The sequence below is a fragment of the Notamacropus eugenii genome, chromosome 1 (genome assembly GCF_028372415.1).
Source record: "Notamacropus eugenii isolate mMacEug1 chromosome 1, mMacEug1.pri_v2, whole genome shotgun sequence".
Lineage (NCBI taxonomy): Eukaryota > Metazoa > Chordata > Mammalia > Diprotodontia > Macropodidae > Notamacropus > Notamacropus eugenii.
The window spans coordinates 181,240,278-181,256,997 of record NC_092872.1 but is presented as its reverse complement, the minus strand read 5'-3'; the positions used below and the strand labels follow the sequence as shown (position 1 = coordinate 181,256,997).

Below are 16,720 nucleotides of genomic sequence, written 5' to 3'. Positions count from 1 at the left end.
TTTCACAAAAAGTATCTGACTTCCCAGTTAGAGAAAAAGATTATCAACCAGAAACAGACTCCCTGATCCCTATGCCTTTCTCTGAGCCATAACACAGCTTGTCTGACAATGACCCAGAAAAGCATAAGTCCAGTCCAAGGACAAGAGGTACCTAAAAATACAGGATTAGTCTCTGTCTCTGTCTCTGTCTCTCTGTCTCTGTCTCTCTTCTTCCATCTCTTTCTCCCTCACCTGTCCTCTCTTTCTCTCTCCTCTCTCCTTCCTCCTCTTTTTTCCTTTTGTCTCTCCCTCTTTCCTTTTCCTTCCTTCCCACATCTCTTCACCTCTCTCTCCCCCTCACTCTCTCTCTCTCTCACACCCACGTAAGCACAAGATGCTATCAGAATCTCATTTTCACAATTCTTCCTTCTTTTGACACTACTAGAAATAAAAGTGAAAAGGTTTAGATATTCACAAAGCAGACATAATCACAGTCTAATATGCATTCAACTTATGATTTTTTAAAAAAAATCACACTTGGGGAAAATGTGGTTTCATTATAAATGTTAAGAATACCAATTCCTAACTTCTCGGGGCTGCATTTGACCAGCCCTACAGAACAACCTAAAAGCCAGACAGTGAACAACTTTATTCGCTTATTTTTGAATAATGGTTCCTAGATGGCAGAGAACGATATTATCAGAATTTCAAAAATGCAGAACAAGAATGAGTTAAGTTTGCTGTTTGTTCTTCTCTTAAACCGAAAGAGTAAGTATGGAAATTTCAGACATAAAAATTGTGAATCCCATTTTTCTTCTTTTCAAAATATTTTTCCAGCACACTGTGTGCTATTGACAGGGGCGACGTAGACGGAGTCTTCGAAGGAGTCGCTGGGCAGCTCCAGATTTCCTCCCAATCCTCTTGTTAGATAGACAAAGCTTACCCTTCCCTAAGGGGCCACTGAGGGAGCATGGGAACGGTCTTTTTGGTGCATTCAACCTTGACCTCTGCATCAGTCAGTGCCGGCTATACTGGTGGGACTGGGGAACATGACTAATGGAAATAGATTCAATTTACTAATTTATTTTGAAGAGGCCATCAAGAAATCCATGTAAAAGACTCGATATTCGTTTTCATTAAAACTAGTTGAGTCAAGGATTTTATTTTGAAAATCTATCTGCTTTACAAATGGGTAAGGTTGTCTGTGTTACCTCACCACTGGTATCCCAGGTCCTTTCCAGGCAAGCTGAATAAAGGCAAATTGGTCAACTGCCTAAATCCAATGGACCCGGATGATGTCCAGGTCTCATGACTCCGTTCCCTACTCCACAAAAACAGGCTCTACTGTAGGGTTTATTTGCGAGCAGTTAACCTGATGAACTGTACATGCAGGGTGGCAGCACTAACGTTCATCCTTACCTTTCAGACCAATTTAAAGTTACTGGTCCACCCCTGGTAAATGTCTCAGAGGGTTCATGCCGACACTGAACACAGGAGAGGAGAGAGTTTAAAAAGAAAAACAAAACAAAACAAAACACAAAAGTGGCATTATTTGTCACCCCATTTCCCAGTGCCCCCCGCAGCCCACCCTGTCCTGGCTGGTGAGAAACAAGTGATTCCAAACCGTGATAAGCGGCACTTGCCTGTTGCTAGGAAACGGTGCATTGCCAGGAGCAGCTGTGGTGATATTTTAACCTTCATCTCACTGTCTGTCTGCTTGAAGGCAGAGAAATCTTGCTTCCTTTCCCGATGGGCCACTTTCTTTTTAGTCCTATTATCAGCTGGGGGAAGGGAAGGAAAAGAGGAAAGAAAAAAAGGAAGTTTGTTCCATGAGATCAGATGTCTGTGAAAGAAAATGTTAATACTAGTTAGAAAGGTTGTACCTGTCTCTGTAGGAGTGCCTACACTCTCTCTCTCTCTCTCTCTCTCTCTCTCTCTCTCTCTCTCTCTCTCTCTCTCTCTCTCTTTCTCAAGAAGAGGAGGGAAGAAGAAGCCCTGCACAGCCATGAGCATGGAGTAAAGAAACCTCTAGAATGCTGCCTATCAGCAACTATGTAGTTAATGAGAGCCTTTGAAAAATGCATTTTCAAAATTCACAAATATGGTAACAAGGAACAACTTCTCCTGGTTAAGTTGTCCATAATGGTGTATGACACAGAAGTAGCAGATCACACTGGTTTTCTGCATGATCTTTTCCCTCTACACTCTCTGCCTTAGTGACCTTATCTATTCCCATGGGTTTAAGTAGCATCTATATGTAGATGGCTTCCAATACTACAAATACAGTCCTCATTTTCTCCAAAATCACAATTCTGCATCATCAGCTAACGGTTGAACCTCTCTTACATGTTCTAATGGCACCTTAATCTCAACACGCCTGAAAAAGAACTCATTGTATCTTCCTCAAAACCAGCCTAAATTTCGCTATTTCAGTGGAGAGCAGCACCATCCTCCCGGACATTAACAGTCAAAATTCATTATCTTTCTTCCTAAACTGTCTCCTCATCCCCTTTCTTAACTTCTCTATTTCCATCCTGGGCAGGGCTCTTGGGCTGGTCCTTGGAGTCATTCATTCTTGATTCTTCCCTCTTCCTCATCCTCTTGACATAATCATTTGCCAAATCTACTCAGGCCTACCTATACACCATGTCAGACCTACCCCCTTCTTTCTATGCACCCAACACCCTAGTTTAAGCATTTAACACCCTTGGCCTGGATTAGTGTTTACAGGCTTTCTTCTCTCCAATACACTCTCCACCTAACTGCCAACATAATCTTTACAAGACAGGCCTGACGGTACCAATCTCCTGCTCTGAAATTGAGTGGTACCCCTTATTGACTCTAGGATGAAATATAAACCCTTTACCCTAGCACTTCATATTCTTCACAACTCCCTGAATTTGTGTAACCTATAGCTTACCCAAACCAGACCAAGAGCTGCTCCCCAATCTCAATCAATACTCCACCTCCTGCCTTCATCTATTTGCACAAGTTCTCCTCCATGTTTCTAATTAACTCCCTTGTCATCTCCACCTCTCAAAATACTTCTACTGCAATTAATCTCAGCTCAGGCACCACCTCCTCCATGAAGCCTCCCCCATCCTCCATCTGTCAGTGGTCTCCTTCCTTAATTTCCTTTGGAGAAAGTGAGTCTGGTGATCTTGCACAGCCCTCCCTCCCTAAAATGAAATCAAGTGCAAATCATGTCATCATTTCTCTGATGTCATGGTCTTCTTCAAAACAACTACCCTTATTGGCGCATTTTCCTCATCAGAATGCAAGCTCCTTGAGGGCAAAGAATGTATTGTTTTTATTTTTGCATCTCCAAGGCCAAGCACAGTGCTCTATATATAACTTACTGAGCTGAATTAAATTTAACTTCAATGCTCTGATATGATACTTTGAATCATACCTCATATAGTTACATGAGTCAATCACCATTTACTAAGTCTCCACTATCTGTAATGCAGTAATGGAAAGAGGCAGAATAGCAGAATGAAAAGAAGACTGCACAGGGATCCAGGAAACCTCATTCTAGAATGGCAACACCTAGTGGGCGCTGTTTCGTGACCGTGACCAATTTCATTTAAGCTTCTGTAAGCCTCAGTTTCTTCATCTGTAAACTGGAAAAACCCTGGCAGGGTTGTCAAGAAAGGGTACTGTAAACCTCAAACATACATAGTGTATGAATTTGAATTATAAATATGAATTATTACAATGTGCTTTACGGGGTGTGCTAAAAGAGGTAGAAGACCTAATTCCTGTTTTCAAGAAGCATTTATTGCTGAGAAAGTGGAAAAATATACTTCAAATCAACATGAGCACTATCACAAAGCAATATTTCAATAAATTCAAATCAGCTAATAAATTCATTAAACACTAAATGAAGGATGTATAAGAATGAGGAGTATCACATGGGGTTAGTTCTACAGGGCTGTTTAGGAAAAAAGAAATTTGTCATTTGTCTTAAGTACACAGTGTACATGTGTGTGTGTGTGTGTATATATATGTATATATACACGTCACTAAGTCACATGCAGAGAATATGTTTAAGAATGGAAATTGTTATTATTAAAACATGAGTCAATTTTCAGAAAAAAAATTTATTAGTGATAGAGAATTAAAAACTAGACCTGTGATTTCACTGCTAGGTAGGAATCTCCTCTACCAATGATAACTGGCAAGAATTTATTAATAGGACATAAATTTAGAACAGGGTATTCTAAGAAGGAGTATGATATAACATATGAAACTTAGAGTCAGAAAGACATGGATTAGAATCCTTCCTTAGAAACTTACTATACAGCCCTGGGAAACTGACTAAATTATTCTCTGCCTCAGTTTCCTCATCTGTAAAACAGGGATTATAGTAATACCTACTTCTCAGGATTGTCATGAGAATCAAATGAGATAACAGATGCAGAGTACTTTGCTGCTCTATAACTGTTTATTATTATCACCACTACTATTGTTATATGTATGTTTGAAGAAGCCGTTTTACTTTTCTGGGTCAATTTCTTGATTTGTAAATGAAGGGATTGAACTAGATGATGCCTGATATGATCTTATAGTAGCATCTGGATAATAACTCACTTATCAGTTTTTGATACACTTTTATATCTAATGTTCACTTAAATAACTCAAGGGCTGCTGCAATCTCCTTTAGGTTGTAGAAAGTTTTTTACAAGTTGCTGTAACCAAAAACAAAGTAAAAGGCACCAAGCCAACCTTTCTGCTGATAGCTGATGACAGATTGACCATCACCAGGCCCATATTCAAAGCCTGTCCAGCTCTGTAAGATTTGCCAGTACTTAAGCAGGCATCGAAGTTGGGCTTTAGTCAAATTTATGGATATATATTAATATGGGGGAGGGAAAACTTAATTTTACCTTTTTGAGGGACCCATAGAGTTAGTTGACTATAAATAGAGTTTATGTTGCAGGGTTATGGGACAGAACTTGTCTGTTAGGAATCCAGTCAATCGGTCGTCAACTATCCTTTGAGCGACAGCTACGTGCAAGCCTGTTAGGCTCTGTTGTAAAGGATACGGAGATGGTTGAGATGTACTTTGGGGCCCTCAATACGTGCAGCAGGGAATATTATGGTGTGACAAAGGCCATTTATATCAGACAGACATGTCTGGACAGGAAAAGACAGTGTTGCACAAGGTTGTGAAGCCCCTTTTCTTTCGTTATTGGCAGTACATACATTACTCTTTTTAGAGGCAGTGATGCCAACTAAGGGACGCAGTACTGATGCAGTACCCAAAAGACAGGAGTCTTGGGGCCACACAAGGCTAGCAGAAACAAAACTGCTAGTTAGTGAGGGCCAAACTGAGTTCTACTTAGCAGGCTTCTGCTGCAGAAATCAGTTTCTTTACCTCATTTGTTTTAACTGTCAACTCCAAATTCTTTCCCTCCTATCTTTCCTGCCCCATTAAGAAAGCAAGAAAAACAACACCCATTATAAACAAGTATAGTGAAGCAAAACAAATTTCTGCAATCAGCCATATCCAAAAAAAAAAAAAAAAAGAAAAGAAAAGAAAAAGAAAAACATAAGCCTCAGTTTACAATGAGTCTCTCTCTCTCTCTGAAGGTGGATAGCATGTTTTTTCTTGAGTCCTCTGGAATTGTGGTTGATCAGTGAGTTCATATAGAGTTCCTAAGTCTTTCAAAGTTATCTTTAAAATATTGCTCTTATTGTATAAACTGTTCTTCTGGTTCCACTCACTTTACTTTCTATCAGTTCACATAAGTCTCCCCAGGCTTCTCTGACCACAATAGTATTCCATCACATTCACTTATCACACCTTGTTCTGCCCTTCCCCAACTGATGGGCATCCCTTATCTCCTCCATTTCCAATTCTTTGCTACTACATAAAAGGTGCCATAAATACTTTGGTACATATGAGTCCTTTCCCTCTTCATTGATGTCTTTGGGGTCTGGATTTTGTAGCAGGTCAAGAGCACAGTTTAATGGCTTTTTAGGCATACTTCCAAATTGCTTTCCAGAATGGGTAGACTAGTTCACAGCTCTAATAGTGCATTAGGGTACCTGTTTGCCCACTCCCCCTTCAGTATTTATAATTTTTCTTTTTTGTCATCTTAGCCAATCTGAGTTTTAAAATGTGCATTGCTCTAATTATTTGTAATTTAGAGCATTTTTCATATGGCTATTGATAGCATGTATTTTTTCTGCTGAGAAGTATCTATTGATATAATTTGACCATTTATTAATTAGGGAATAGCTTTTTTCTTGTAAATTTAATTCAGTTCCTTCAAAATGAAATCTTTATCAGAGAAACTGGCTGCAAAGATTTTTCCTAGTTTTCTTCTCTTCTCATTTTAGATGAATTAATTTTGTTTTTGCACAGACTTTTAAATTATGTGTAATTTAAATTGTCCATTTTATGTCCTATAAGCATAAATTCTTCTTTCATCATGATCTCTTCTCCTATCCACACATCTGACAGGCATTTTCTTCTAGGGGTTGCTAAGTGATGCAGTAGATGGAGTGTCAGGCCTGAAGTCAGAAAGACTTATGTTCCCGTGTTCAAATCTGGCCTCACACCCTTATTAGCTGTGTGACCTTGGCCAAGTCACTTCATCCTGTTTGCCTCAATTTCCTCATCTATAAAATGAGCTGGAGAAGGAAATCGAAAACCACTCCAGTATCTTTACCAAGAAAACCCTAACTGGGGTCATGAAGAGGCAAACATGAAACAACCATGACAAAAAATTTTCTTTTATGTTCCTCTCATTTGTTTATTATGTCATATTTTACGTCTAAATCATGTATGCCTTTGAAGCTTATCTTGATATGTGGCAGGAGATGTTGGTCTATACCTAGTTTCTGACAGATTACTTTCCAGTATTCCCAACAATTTGTGTCAAACAGTGATTTCTTGCCCCAATAGCTGGGTTCTTTAGGTATATCAAACACTAAGTTACTGTATTTACTTGCTTCTGTCATGTATTAAGAGAAGCAAATGTTTCATACCTAATCTGTTCTAATGATTAACCTCTCTCTCACTAATACTTTGTAGTATAGTCTGAGATAATGGTACTGTTAGGTTCCTTTTCAATCCCACTTTTTTTCATTAATTCCCTTGATATTTTTTACCTTTTGTTCCTCCAGATGAATTGTGTAATTTTTTTCTAGCTTCATAAAATAGTAATTTGGTCCTTTGTTATGGCACTGAATAATAAGCAAATTAACTTAGATGTTATTGCCATTTTTATTGGCTCAGCCAATTCGCAAACAATAAATATTTCTCCAAGTATTTAGATCTGAATTTGTATCAAGAGTTTGTCATTGTGTTTATATAATTTCTGTGTGTCTCACAAGACTCCTAAGAAATTTATACTTTTTGGTGGCAGTTTTAAATAGGATTTGTATCTCCTTCTTGTTAGATTTTGTTGGTAATATGCAGAAATGCTGGTGATTTGGATAGGTTTGTTTTATATCCTGAAACTTTGCTGAAGTTATTATTTTAATTAGCTTTTTAGCTAACTTTTTAGGGTACTTTGAATAAACCATCATATCATCTGCCAAAAGTGATCATTTGGTTTCCTCTTTGCCTATGCTTATTCCTTCAATTTTTTTCTTGCCTTACTGCCATAGCTAACATTTCAAGCACAATATTGAATAGTTAGTAATGGTAATAATGAACATCCTTGCTTTACCACTGCTCTTATTAGAAAGGTCTCTTGTTTATCCCCATTACAAATAATGCTGGCTCTTAGTTTTAGATAGACAGTACTTATCATATTAAGGAAAGTTCCATTAATTCCTAAGCTTACTTATGTCTTTAACAAGAAGAGAGTATATATCTTGTCAAAAGCTTTCCCTGTTTCTATAGATATAATCCTGATTCCTGTTGTTTTATTACAAATATGATAAGTTATGTTTACAGATTTCCTGTATTCCTGATATCAATCCAGAATGGTCACGGTATATAATCTGTTCTATGTTGCTGTAGTCGCTTTGCTAATATTTTACTTAAAATTTCCTAACAATCTTCATTGTTTTCCCTCTTTTTGGATTTGGTATCAAGACTATATCTGCTTCAAAGAAGAAATCTGTTAGGACCCTTCTTATTTTTTCAAACAATGTACCTGGTATTAAAATAAATTGTTATTTAGATTTTTACAGAATTTGCTTGTAAATCCATCTAGTGCTGGGGTTTTTTCCTTTGAGAATTCATTTATGGCTTGTCCAATTTATTTTTCTAACAGTTATTTAAGTATTCCATTTCCCATTCTGTTAATCTGGGCAATTTATATATTTGTCAATATTCATCCATTTCTATTTAGATAGTGAATTTTACTGGCACATAACTGGGCAAAACAGATTCTAATGATTTCATTTATTTCTTCTTCATCAGTTGTAAATTTGCCTTTTTTGATACTAGTAATTTGTTTTTCTTTTTAAAAGTTTTTAAAAATTTAAAAATTTATGATAATTAAATTATCAATTTTGTTGGGGTTTGTAAAACCACTTTTGTTGATTCAATTTTTTTGTCTTCAATTTTCTCCTTTAATTTTCAGGATTTCTATTTTGATGTTGAACTGAGGAGTTTTTCATTTGTTGATTTCCTAGGTTTTTTTAGTTGTATGTTCAATTTCTTGATATTGATGAAGGTGTTTAGAGATAAATTTTCCCCTAACTACTGCTTTGGCTGCATTCCAAATATTTTGGCATACTGTCTCACTATTGACATCATCTTCAATGAAATTAATAATTATTTTATGATTTGTTTGGCTCATTCTTTATGATTAAGTTATGCAGTTTCCAATTAATTTTAATCTTTTAAATTTACAAAAATATGTCATTTCATTGCATTATGGTTGGCAAAAGATGAATTTAATATTTCTGTTTTTCTACATTTTGTGAAGTTTTTCTATCCTAATATGTGGGTCAGTTTTTGTGAAGGTGCCATGCACAGCTAACAATGTACTCCTTTCAATATTTTCCAGAGTTCTATCTAACTTCTCTAAATTCTATTCAAATCCTTTATTTCTTTTTAGATTTCTTTAGATCTGAAAGAGGTAAACTGAAGCCTCACAACATTATTGTTCTAATACTTATTTCTCCCTGTAATTCATTTAACTTTTCCTTTACGAATTTAGATGCTATGCCACTTGGTGCATATATGTTTGGTATTAATTTACTGTCTATGGTATGTTTCAGCAAAATATAGTTTCACTGTTTATCTTATTTAATTAGGTCAATTTTTGCTGCTCCTTTTTCTGAGATCTGATTGCTTCCCCTGCCTTTTTTACTTCAGCTGTAACATAAGAGATTGTGCTCCAGTCAATTATTTTAATTCTGTAACTTTCTGTTTCAAGTTTTTCTTGTAAGCAATATGTTGTTGGATTCCAGTTTCTAAATCATTCTGCTGTTCTCTTCCATTTTATGGGTGAGTTTATCCAATTTGCATTCACAGTTATAATTGTTAACTGTGTATTTCTCTCCATCCTATTTTCCTATACTTTGCTTCTCTGTTCTATCCCTGCCCCCCCCCCCCACTTCAAGGGTTTGTTTTGCTTCTGACTAATCCCTTCCTTATTTTACCCTCCCTTTCATTCTCTTCTTTCTCTTAACCTCTTTCCCTCCTATTTCTCTGTTGAGTGAAATATGTTATACTCAACTCTGTGTGTGTGTACGTATACATTCTTTTCTCCTTTGACCAGCTCAGAGGAGAGTGAGGTTCAAATACTGTCCAATTCCTACTACTCCCTATCCTTGTACTATAAACTTCTAATTGGACACCCTTTTATGTAAAATAATTTCCCCCATTCTTTCTCTCTCTATTCTTCCCCTCTGGAATCATGATTGGTCTGATACACTGATGAGAGCTCTTCATTCTTTCAAAACTGTTTGTCTTCACTGTATTGAAGTCATTGTATACATTTTTCTGGTTCCATTCACTATACACTACATTAGCTTACGTAAGTCTTCACAAGTTTATCTGAAGCCATTCTTTTTTCATTTCTTAGAACACAATAATAATATTCTTTCACATTTACATATCATAACTTATTCAGCCATTCCCCAATTGATGGGGACCCCTCAGATTCCTAATTTTTGTCATCTCAAGAAGAGCTATAAATATTTTTGTACATCCTTTCAATTATTTTTAGGACTAATCTTAAACTACCCTCTCTCTAGTCTCTCATATCCCTTTCTCCCCTTTCCCTTCCTATTACCCAGGAGAGTACTTCTATAGCCAACTGTATGTGTGAATTTGTATGGATGTGCATGTCTTCTCTCCCTTGACCAGTTTAGATAAAAGACAGGTTCAAGTGTCATTTGCTCTTCCTAATTCCCTCCTTGATTGCATAGATGTCTACCTGGACACCTTGATAATTTGTGGGATAATTTCCCCCAACTTTCCTTTCCCTCTTTCCCCTCTTCCACCCTTCTCCCTACCCCCAGTAAATTCCTCTTCTCCTCCCTTTCCATTCTTCTCTTAAAATCATAAAGACATAAAAGAACCGCTTCCAGGCTTTTTCTAATTTGATTCCCTATATGAACTCTGATGACGATAGGATTCAGAGGGGACACGTGTACCATATCCCCATATTAAAACATAAGCAGTTTATCGCTGTTTAGTCCTATGTCATTGTTCAACTGTATTTTTACCTTTTTATATTTCTCTTAATTCCTGAGTTTGAACTTCAAAGTTTCTACAGAGCCCTGATCTTTTCATCAGGAATGCTTGGAAGTCCTCTATTTCATTAAGGATTTTTTTCCCCTTTTAGGATTATACTGAGTTTTGCTACATAAGTTATTCTTGACTGTAAGTTCACATCCTTTGTCTTCTACAATATGGCATTCCAACTCTCTGCTGTCTATTGTTAAGGCTGCTAAATCATGTATGATCCTCACTATGACTCCTCAGTACTGGAATTCTGGCTTTTTGGCTGCCTGCAGTATTTTTTTTCTTTGACCTGGAAGCTTTAGAATTTGGTTATAATGTTCTTAAGAGTTTTTGAGTTGCTTTCAAGAGGTTACCAGCAGACTCTGTCTATTTTCACTTTACCTTTGGTTCTGACAGACATGGGCAGTTTTCTTTTAAGATTTCTTGAAATATGAATTCAAGATTCTTTCTTTGTTCATAGCTTTCGGGTAATCTAATGAGTCTTGCATTTTTCTTCTCAAATCTCTTTTCAAGGTCAGTTGTTTTTGTTATGAGATACCTTATGTTTTCTCCTTTTTTTTTAGTCTTCATTTTGTTTGAATATTTTTTGTCGTGTCATGAAGTCACTGGCTCCGATTTAGTCCATTCTATTTTCAGGGAGTTTATTGCTTAGCCAAGATTTTGTACTTCTTGAGACGAACTGGTAATTACCAATTCTTTTTCCCATAATTCTTTTTTTCTAATTTTTCCTCTAGCACTGTCCTTTCATTGATAAAAACCTTAAAAAAATTCTTTTTGAAACTCTTATTTTATCTCTTCCAGGAATTCTAGTTGAATTTGTGACCAAGGTGTGTCTTTCTTTGAAGCTTTGCCTGTAGATATTCTGGAGTCATTCTCTCCTTCTGAGTTTATATCTTAGGCATCTCTCTCATCATAACAGCTTTCTTTGGTGGGATTTTTTTGTTTGTTTGCTTGCTTATTCTTTCAGCTTACTTCTTGACTTCAGACTTGATATTAGTGCCAGGTTCTATGCACTTCTGGAGGGAGGGTCTGGGCTCGTCCTGATTCTGCTCTAGTCGGTTACTGAATGTTGTATTGTCCCAGGTTGGGGACCTGCAAACTTTCAGTGCTTCCAGAGCAAAGAATGCTCAATGCCCTTCTCATCAGACGTTGGGTTTGGGTATGAGCAATAGTAGACTGCTGCTTGACTCTGTTGCTGTCAGTGAGCTGGGAAGCTCTGCTGGTTCAAAAGCACACAGCTGTGGGTTCCCCTTTGGTCTGAGTTTCTTCCCCTGGTTATTTCTCTTCAGGCTTCAGATTAGGATGAATGTTCTGAGACCCTGTTCAGCTCCTGGAGTTTGAGTCCCACTGCGGCTGGCTTCTTTACTTCCTACTCTCTCGTTACACTGTACCCAATCCACCCTAGATCTTTGATCTAAAACTGTATAGTGAGCAACAAAGCTACCACTTGGCTCCTGTTCCCACACCCTGAATGAAGTTATGATGCTCTGGTATGAGTTTGAGGGCACCTCATATGAGTCAGAAACCTTTTCCTGCCTCAGTGCCAGAAGGCTCTCTTTAGTTCACAATCCTCGCCAGATCCTGTCCGTAGTGTCTGCAGTTCTCTTTGTCTATCTCCTCATGGTCTGGAAAAATGACTCACTGTGACTTTTTCTTGGATATTCCCATCATGATTCAATCTGATGTATTTTCTACATCTGTTTGGAGGAGTTCTGCAGGAGAACTTGCTGTACTGCTTCCTGTTATTCCGTCATCTTGGTTCTGCCTCCATAACATCTATTTCAAACTGTATCCATGTTCACCATAAACTTTGTCTTCTCCACCCAGCACCCTTCAGTTACTGTCTTGGGTCTCTGAGTCCTGGTACAGTAAAGTACTTAGGTGCTAAGGATTCATTCCAGCTAATAAGTACCCTACTAGAGTTGCTCCTTTTAAGCCTGGTCCCAATACCACTCCCAGGTACCCTAGGTCTAGTTATGACACCAATCACCACCTGGTTCTCCCTGCTCTGTCTGCTTAATCCTTATAAGCCATACATTCCATACAATACAATTACAATATTGTAATTAACATAGAATAATAACAACTAACATTTATATAGTTAGCTAAATATAACATTTAAGGTTTACAAAGCATTTAATATATATTATCTCATCCCAGTAAGCAGGGATTTGAACACAGAACTTCTGGATTTCAATTCTAGCACTCTATCCACTACACAAATATGATATCATTTTCATGTTATCTTGAAATCAATCACTTTTATTTCATTTAATGATTATTATCTTTCTCAAATTCCTTCCTCTGACTATATATGTTAGTTTCCTTGAACTTACAACTTATTTTTATTTTTAATCCAGTTTTTCTTTCACAACTTTACAAGTTCTTGTAATACTCTAAAAATACTATCAATGACACATATTTCAGTATTAAAATATAAGTTAACTCAGAATTTTAGAATAAGCTTGTTTCCCATTAAAAAGATATTTTTAAAAAATTTTTCTTTCAATGTAATGACAGTATTTTTAGTTTTTTTTTAACATTATAAACTATAAGCAAAATGGCATATAAAGATCTGGTGACTAGAGAGCATAGAAATGTGGAAGAGGAATAAAGGATAAATGAGACATGGTCCTTGCATCTTACTCCTGTAGGGGGATTATTCAAGGGAATTCTTTGATTATCTTGAAAAGTATACAGACTTTGGTTCTGGAATTTTGACTACTTCTCCTTCCCATCCCCACCCCCCTTTCTGAAAGATAGGTTTCACTGATGGAAGTTTCTCCCAAGATAGTTGGCTTGGATTCATGAAAGGATAGAATTTGATCTGTGAAGTTTGGATTTGGTCAAAGGGCCACACTTGAGGACTTAGAGCAGGGGTGGGGAACCTGCAGCCTTGAAGCCACATGTGATCTTCTAGGTCCTTAGGTGTGGCTTTTTGACTGAGTCCAGATGTTACAGAACAAATGCTTTTATTAAGAGGATTTGTTCTATGAGGTTTAGTCAGTCAAAGGGCCACACTTGAGGACCTACAGGACCACATGTGACCTCAAGGTCACAGGTTCCCCATCCCTGGTCTAGACTCTTTTAGGGGAGGGCATTCCTCTGTATTGGCTTATAAAAGGAAGTGGACACTTTTCACCTTTTTCTGCTTTTCTACCTTTCCATTTTTCTACCTTTCTTCTTTTAGATCTTGGAAGCAAGAAAAATATGTAGAGAAGAGAGGCAAGGTAGGAAGCCCCAAGTGTTCTTCCTTTCTAGGAGCCCCCAAGCCCTCAGAGCACTACCGTAAGGCTGAATGTTTATCTGGGTCTGTGGGGTGAGTCTGGACTCTCCAGAGTGCTGAGATGTTGCTTGTCTAGCTATTCCCTGAAATGTTTTCTTTCTGGGTAACTCCAAACCACAAGATAGCACTCGTGTTGGGGTGGAGTAGAGTGGAGGGTGGACAGTGGTGGCACTGTGCAGGGCTCTGTGGGAAAGAAGAATTTACCAAAAGATTGAGGGGCTGTCCCTCTGCCAATCAATTTTACTTCTATTCTAGGGGAAGGACAGTAACATCTTATACCACAGAATGTTATTTAGCATGAAGGCCCTTAGGACCCTGGTGGAGAGTGGAAGAGGGAAAGGAATTCTATTAATTTGACCATTATAAATCTTTAAAGTGTTGTCTGTGTTTATTTAGGGCATCTTGTGAGTCCTTTGCATTTCCTATGTTTTCTGTGGGGGTAAAACAGCAGCTGTCCTGCATCTGACAAACGTCTCGTTACATTGATTGCCCTTATAGGATCTGAGGAACCCTTTTATCCAAATCCATGGTGACCTAGATAGAAGCTACATTTGGAGATTTACCAGAGCAGCAGTTCTCAAAGTAGTCCTCATTCCCCTTGCTAATGGGACCCCAAGGCCTTAACAATTTTCCTTCTAATACTAAGATGTTTTAATTTCCACCATGGTAAATACTGATAGATCTAACTCACATAAATGAAAGATATTCAGAGGGTCCTCAATTATTTTTAAAGGTGTGACAGGTTTGTGAGATCAAAAAGTTTGAGAACCATTGTCCTAGAACAAACTCGGAAGGGAGAGTAGGTGGATATAACAAGACAAAAACAGCAATAATATATAATAAACCCCAGCATTTCAGGATCTGAGGCAACAGGTCAACATATAATAATACAAAGTTAATATACATACCTCCACTAGTTATGCAAACATGTTAAAAATGTCTCCAAGTATTTTCACTTTCCTTCAAAATTTCTATGGTCCTGCCCATACTTACTCAGTGGATCCTTGACCTCGTAATGCTAATATTTCTGCCTGCAGTCACACACAAAGCTCAGCCACAGGTACGTCCGTGAAGACTTAACCAAAACTGGAGCAGAAAGGAGCAGTGAGGAAGCAGTGGGATACTATTCATTTATAACTTTCTGGAGGTTTCCTGTTTGCCATGATAGGTTACATCACTGTATATTTCAATGAGCTGTACCTTAATTATGACAAAAGGACTAGGGCGAATGAGAGGAACATGGGACTTAGACCCTAATCTTGAAAAAATGGAACACTGGCCAGAGTCTAACCACTGGTGGAAGATTATTAAATATATATACTAACTGGCATACTTTGCTCAAAAACAGCCAGTAACAGGTATTACTGTAAAAATTGTGAAAGACAAATATGCATTTTGGGAAATTTTACATGGGACATACTATGGAAGGGTGCTATGTTATTTATCTAGAAGGCAGCGAGGTGGCACAGTAGATATAGTGCTAGGCCTCAAGTCAGGGAGATCAGAGTTCAAATTCTGCCTTGGACATTTCCTAGCTGTGTGACACGAGTAACCTCGATTTGTCTCAGCTTCCTCATCTGTAAAATGGAGTTCATAATAGCACCCGAGTCCCAGGGTTGTTGTGAGGATCAAATGACATAATAATCGTACAGTGCTTAGAATATGCCTGGCTATGTAAGTGTGATATAAATGTGATCATCATGTATGTATGCACGTGTGCATGTATATTTATATATCCTTATGCATATGTGTATATGTATGCATGTATTTAATTTCCAGGCCAAGAGATTGACCCCACCATTGATGCAGAGCATGATTCCTCCATGCTTTACTGGATGGGCTTCAGGAGTTCCTGTGGCCAAATCGATTCCCCTGCTAGCCAGTCCCATGGTGATGAGTCTGTCTGAACTTAGCTGCCAAGTGCTCAGTCTGTTATCAGCCACATACCTGAATCCTTTCCAGTTAATAGGGCCTGCCAGAATTTGGGCTCAGTTGACACACTCTCCAAAAACCACGGTCACCTTAATGGTCCACTATGGCACTGCAATGGGTGTTTTGTGGAATGGGATGTGATATAATTTCAAAAATCCTAATATTATTGTTTTCCCAAAATAGAAATAAAGTATTAAAGAGCCCAAATCTCAAACTCCCACCCATTTCCCACAGCTTGTAATCTATAGGCACTACTAATAGCAAAAGGTCTCTCTAGCTTAATTGCTCACCTAGCCTCATCATTACTGTTTATCTGTTATTGCAAAGCATATTGTCTCCTAATAGTCTACTTAGCCTTGTAGACCTGGGGAATGCTCTGTCTACAACAGAATCTCAGCAATAATTCCAGCTTCAGGAAACACTGAGAGAAAGGAGGGACCTCCTTCAAGGAAGCAGCTACGTAATAGGTGGCATAAAAGATTTCACCATTTTTTAAAGTATAAATTACCAATCTCAAATCTATAAAATAGGGTAAAAAACTAAGGCTAGAATCTTGAATTATTAGCAACCAGTACCAACTGCTTCCAGATCATTCAGGTGGAACTTAAGCCTTGAGTCACTATGGTGTCATTCTCTACTTCGATCTGAATGAATAACTGATGTCTTAGGGACCAAGAGAGACCATAAAATATTCTCCTTCTTGATCTACCTTGCTGGATCAAAAAAGTCCTTTGGATGGATAAGGGTGAGCGGGAGTTCATTTTACCTAATCGAGACCTGTGATTTCATTAGCGTAGGGAACTCTCATCATGAAAATATCCTCCATCAATGTTAAACAGCATGTCCTTTGCAATTTA

The 16,720-nt window shown here is 37.7% G+C and overlaps 1 protein-coding gene across 5 annotated transcripts in view; it reads right to left on the bottom strand.

Moving 5' to 3' along the window:
* Positions 1 to 16,720, bottom strand: part of CNNM2 (cyclin and CBS domain divalent metal cation transport mediator 2) — a 167,206-nt gene that overhangs the window by 25,055 nt on the left and 125,431 nt on the right. For 4 of the 5 annotated variants that reach the window (XM_072621308.1, XM_072621317.1, XM_072621323.1 and 1 more), the window contains exon 3: positions 1,623 to 1,760. In XM_072621308.1, coding sequence (XP_072477409.1) covers positions 1,623 to 1,760 — 138 coding nt within the window. Of the gene's footprint in view, positions 1 to 1,398; positions 1,464 to 1,622; positions 1,761 to 16,720 lie in introns of all 5 variants that reach the window. The other variant, XR_011969743.1, reaches the window with a different exon arrangement.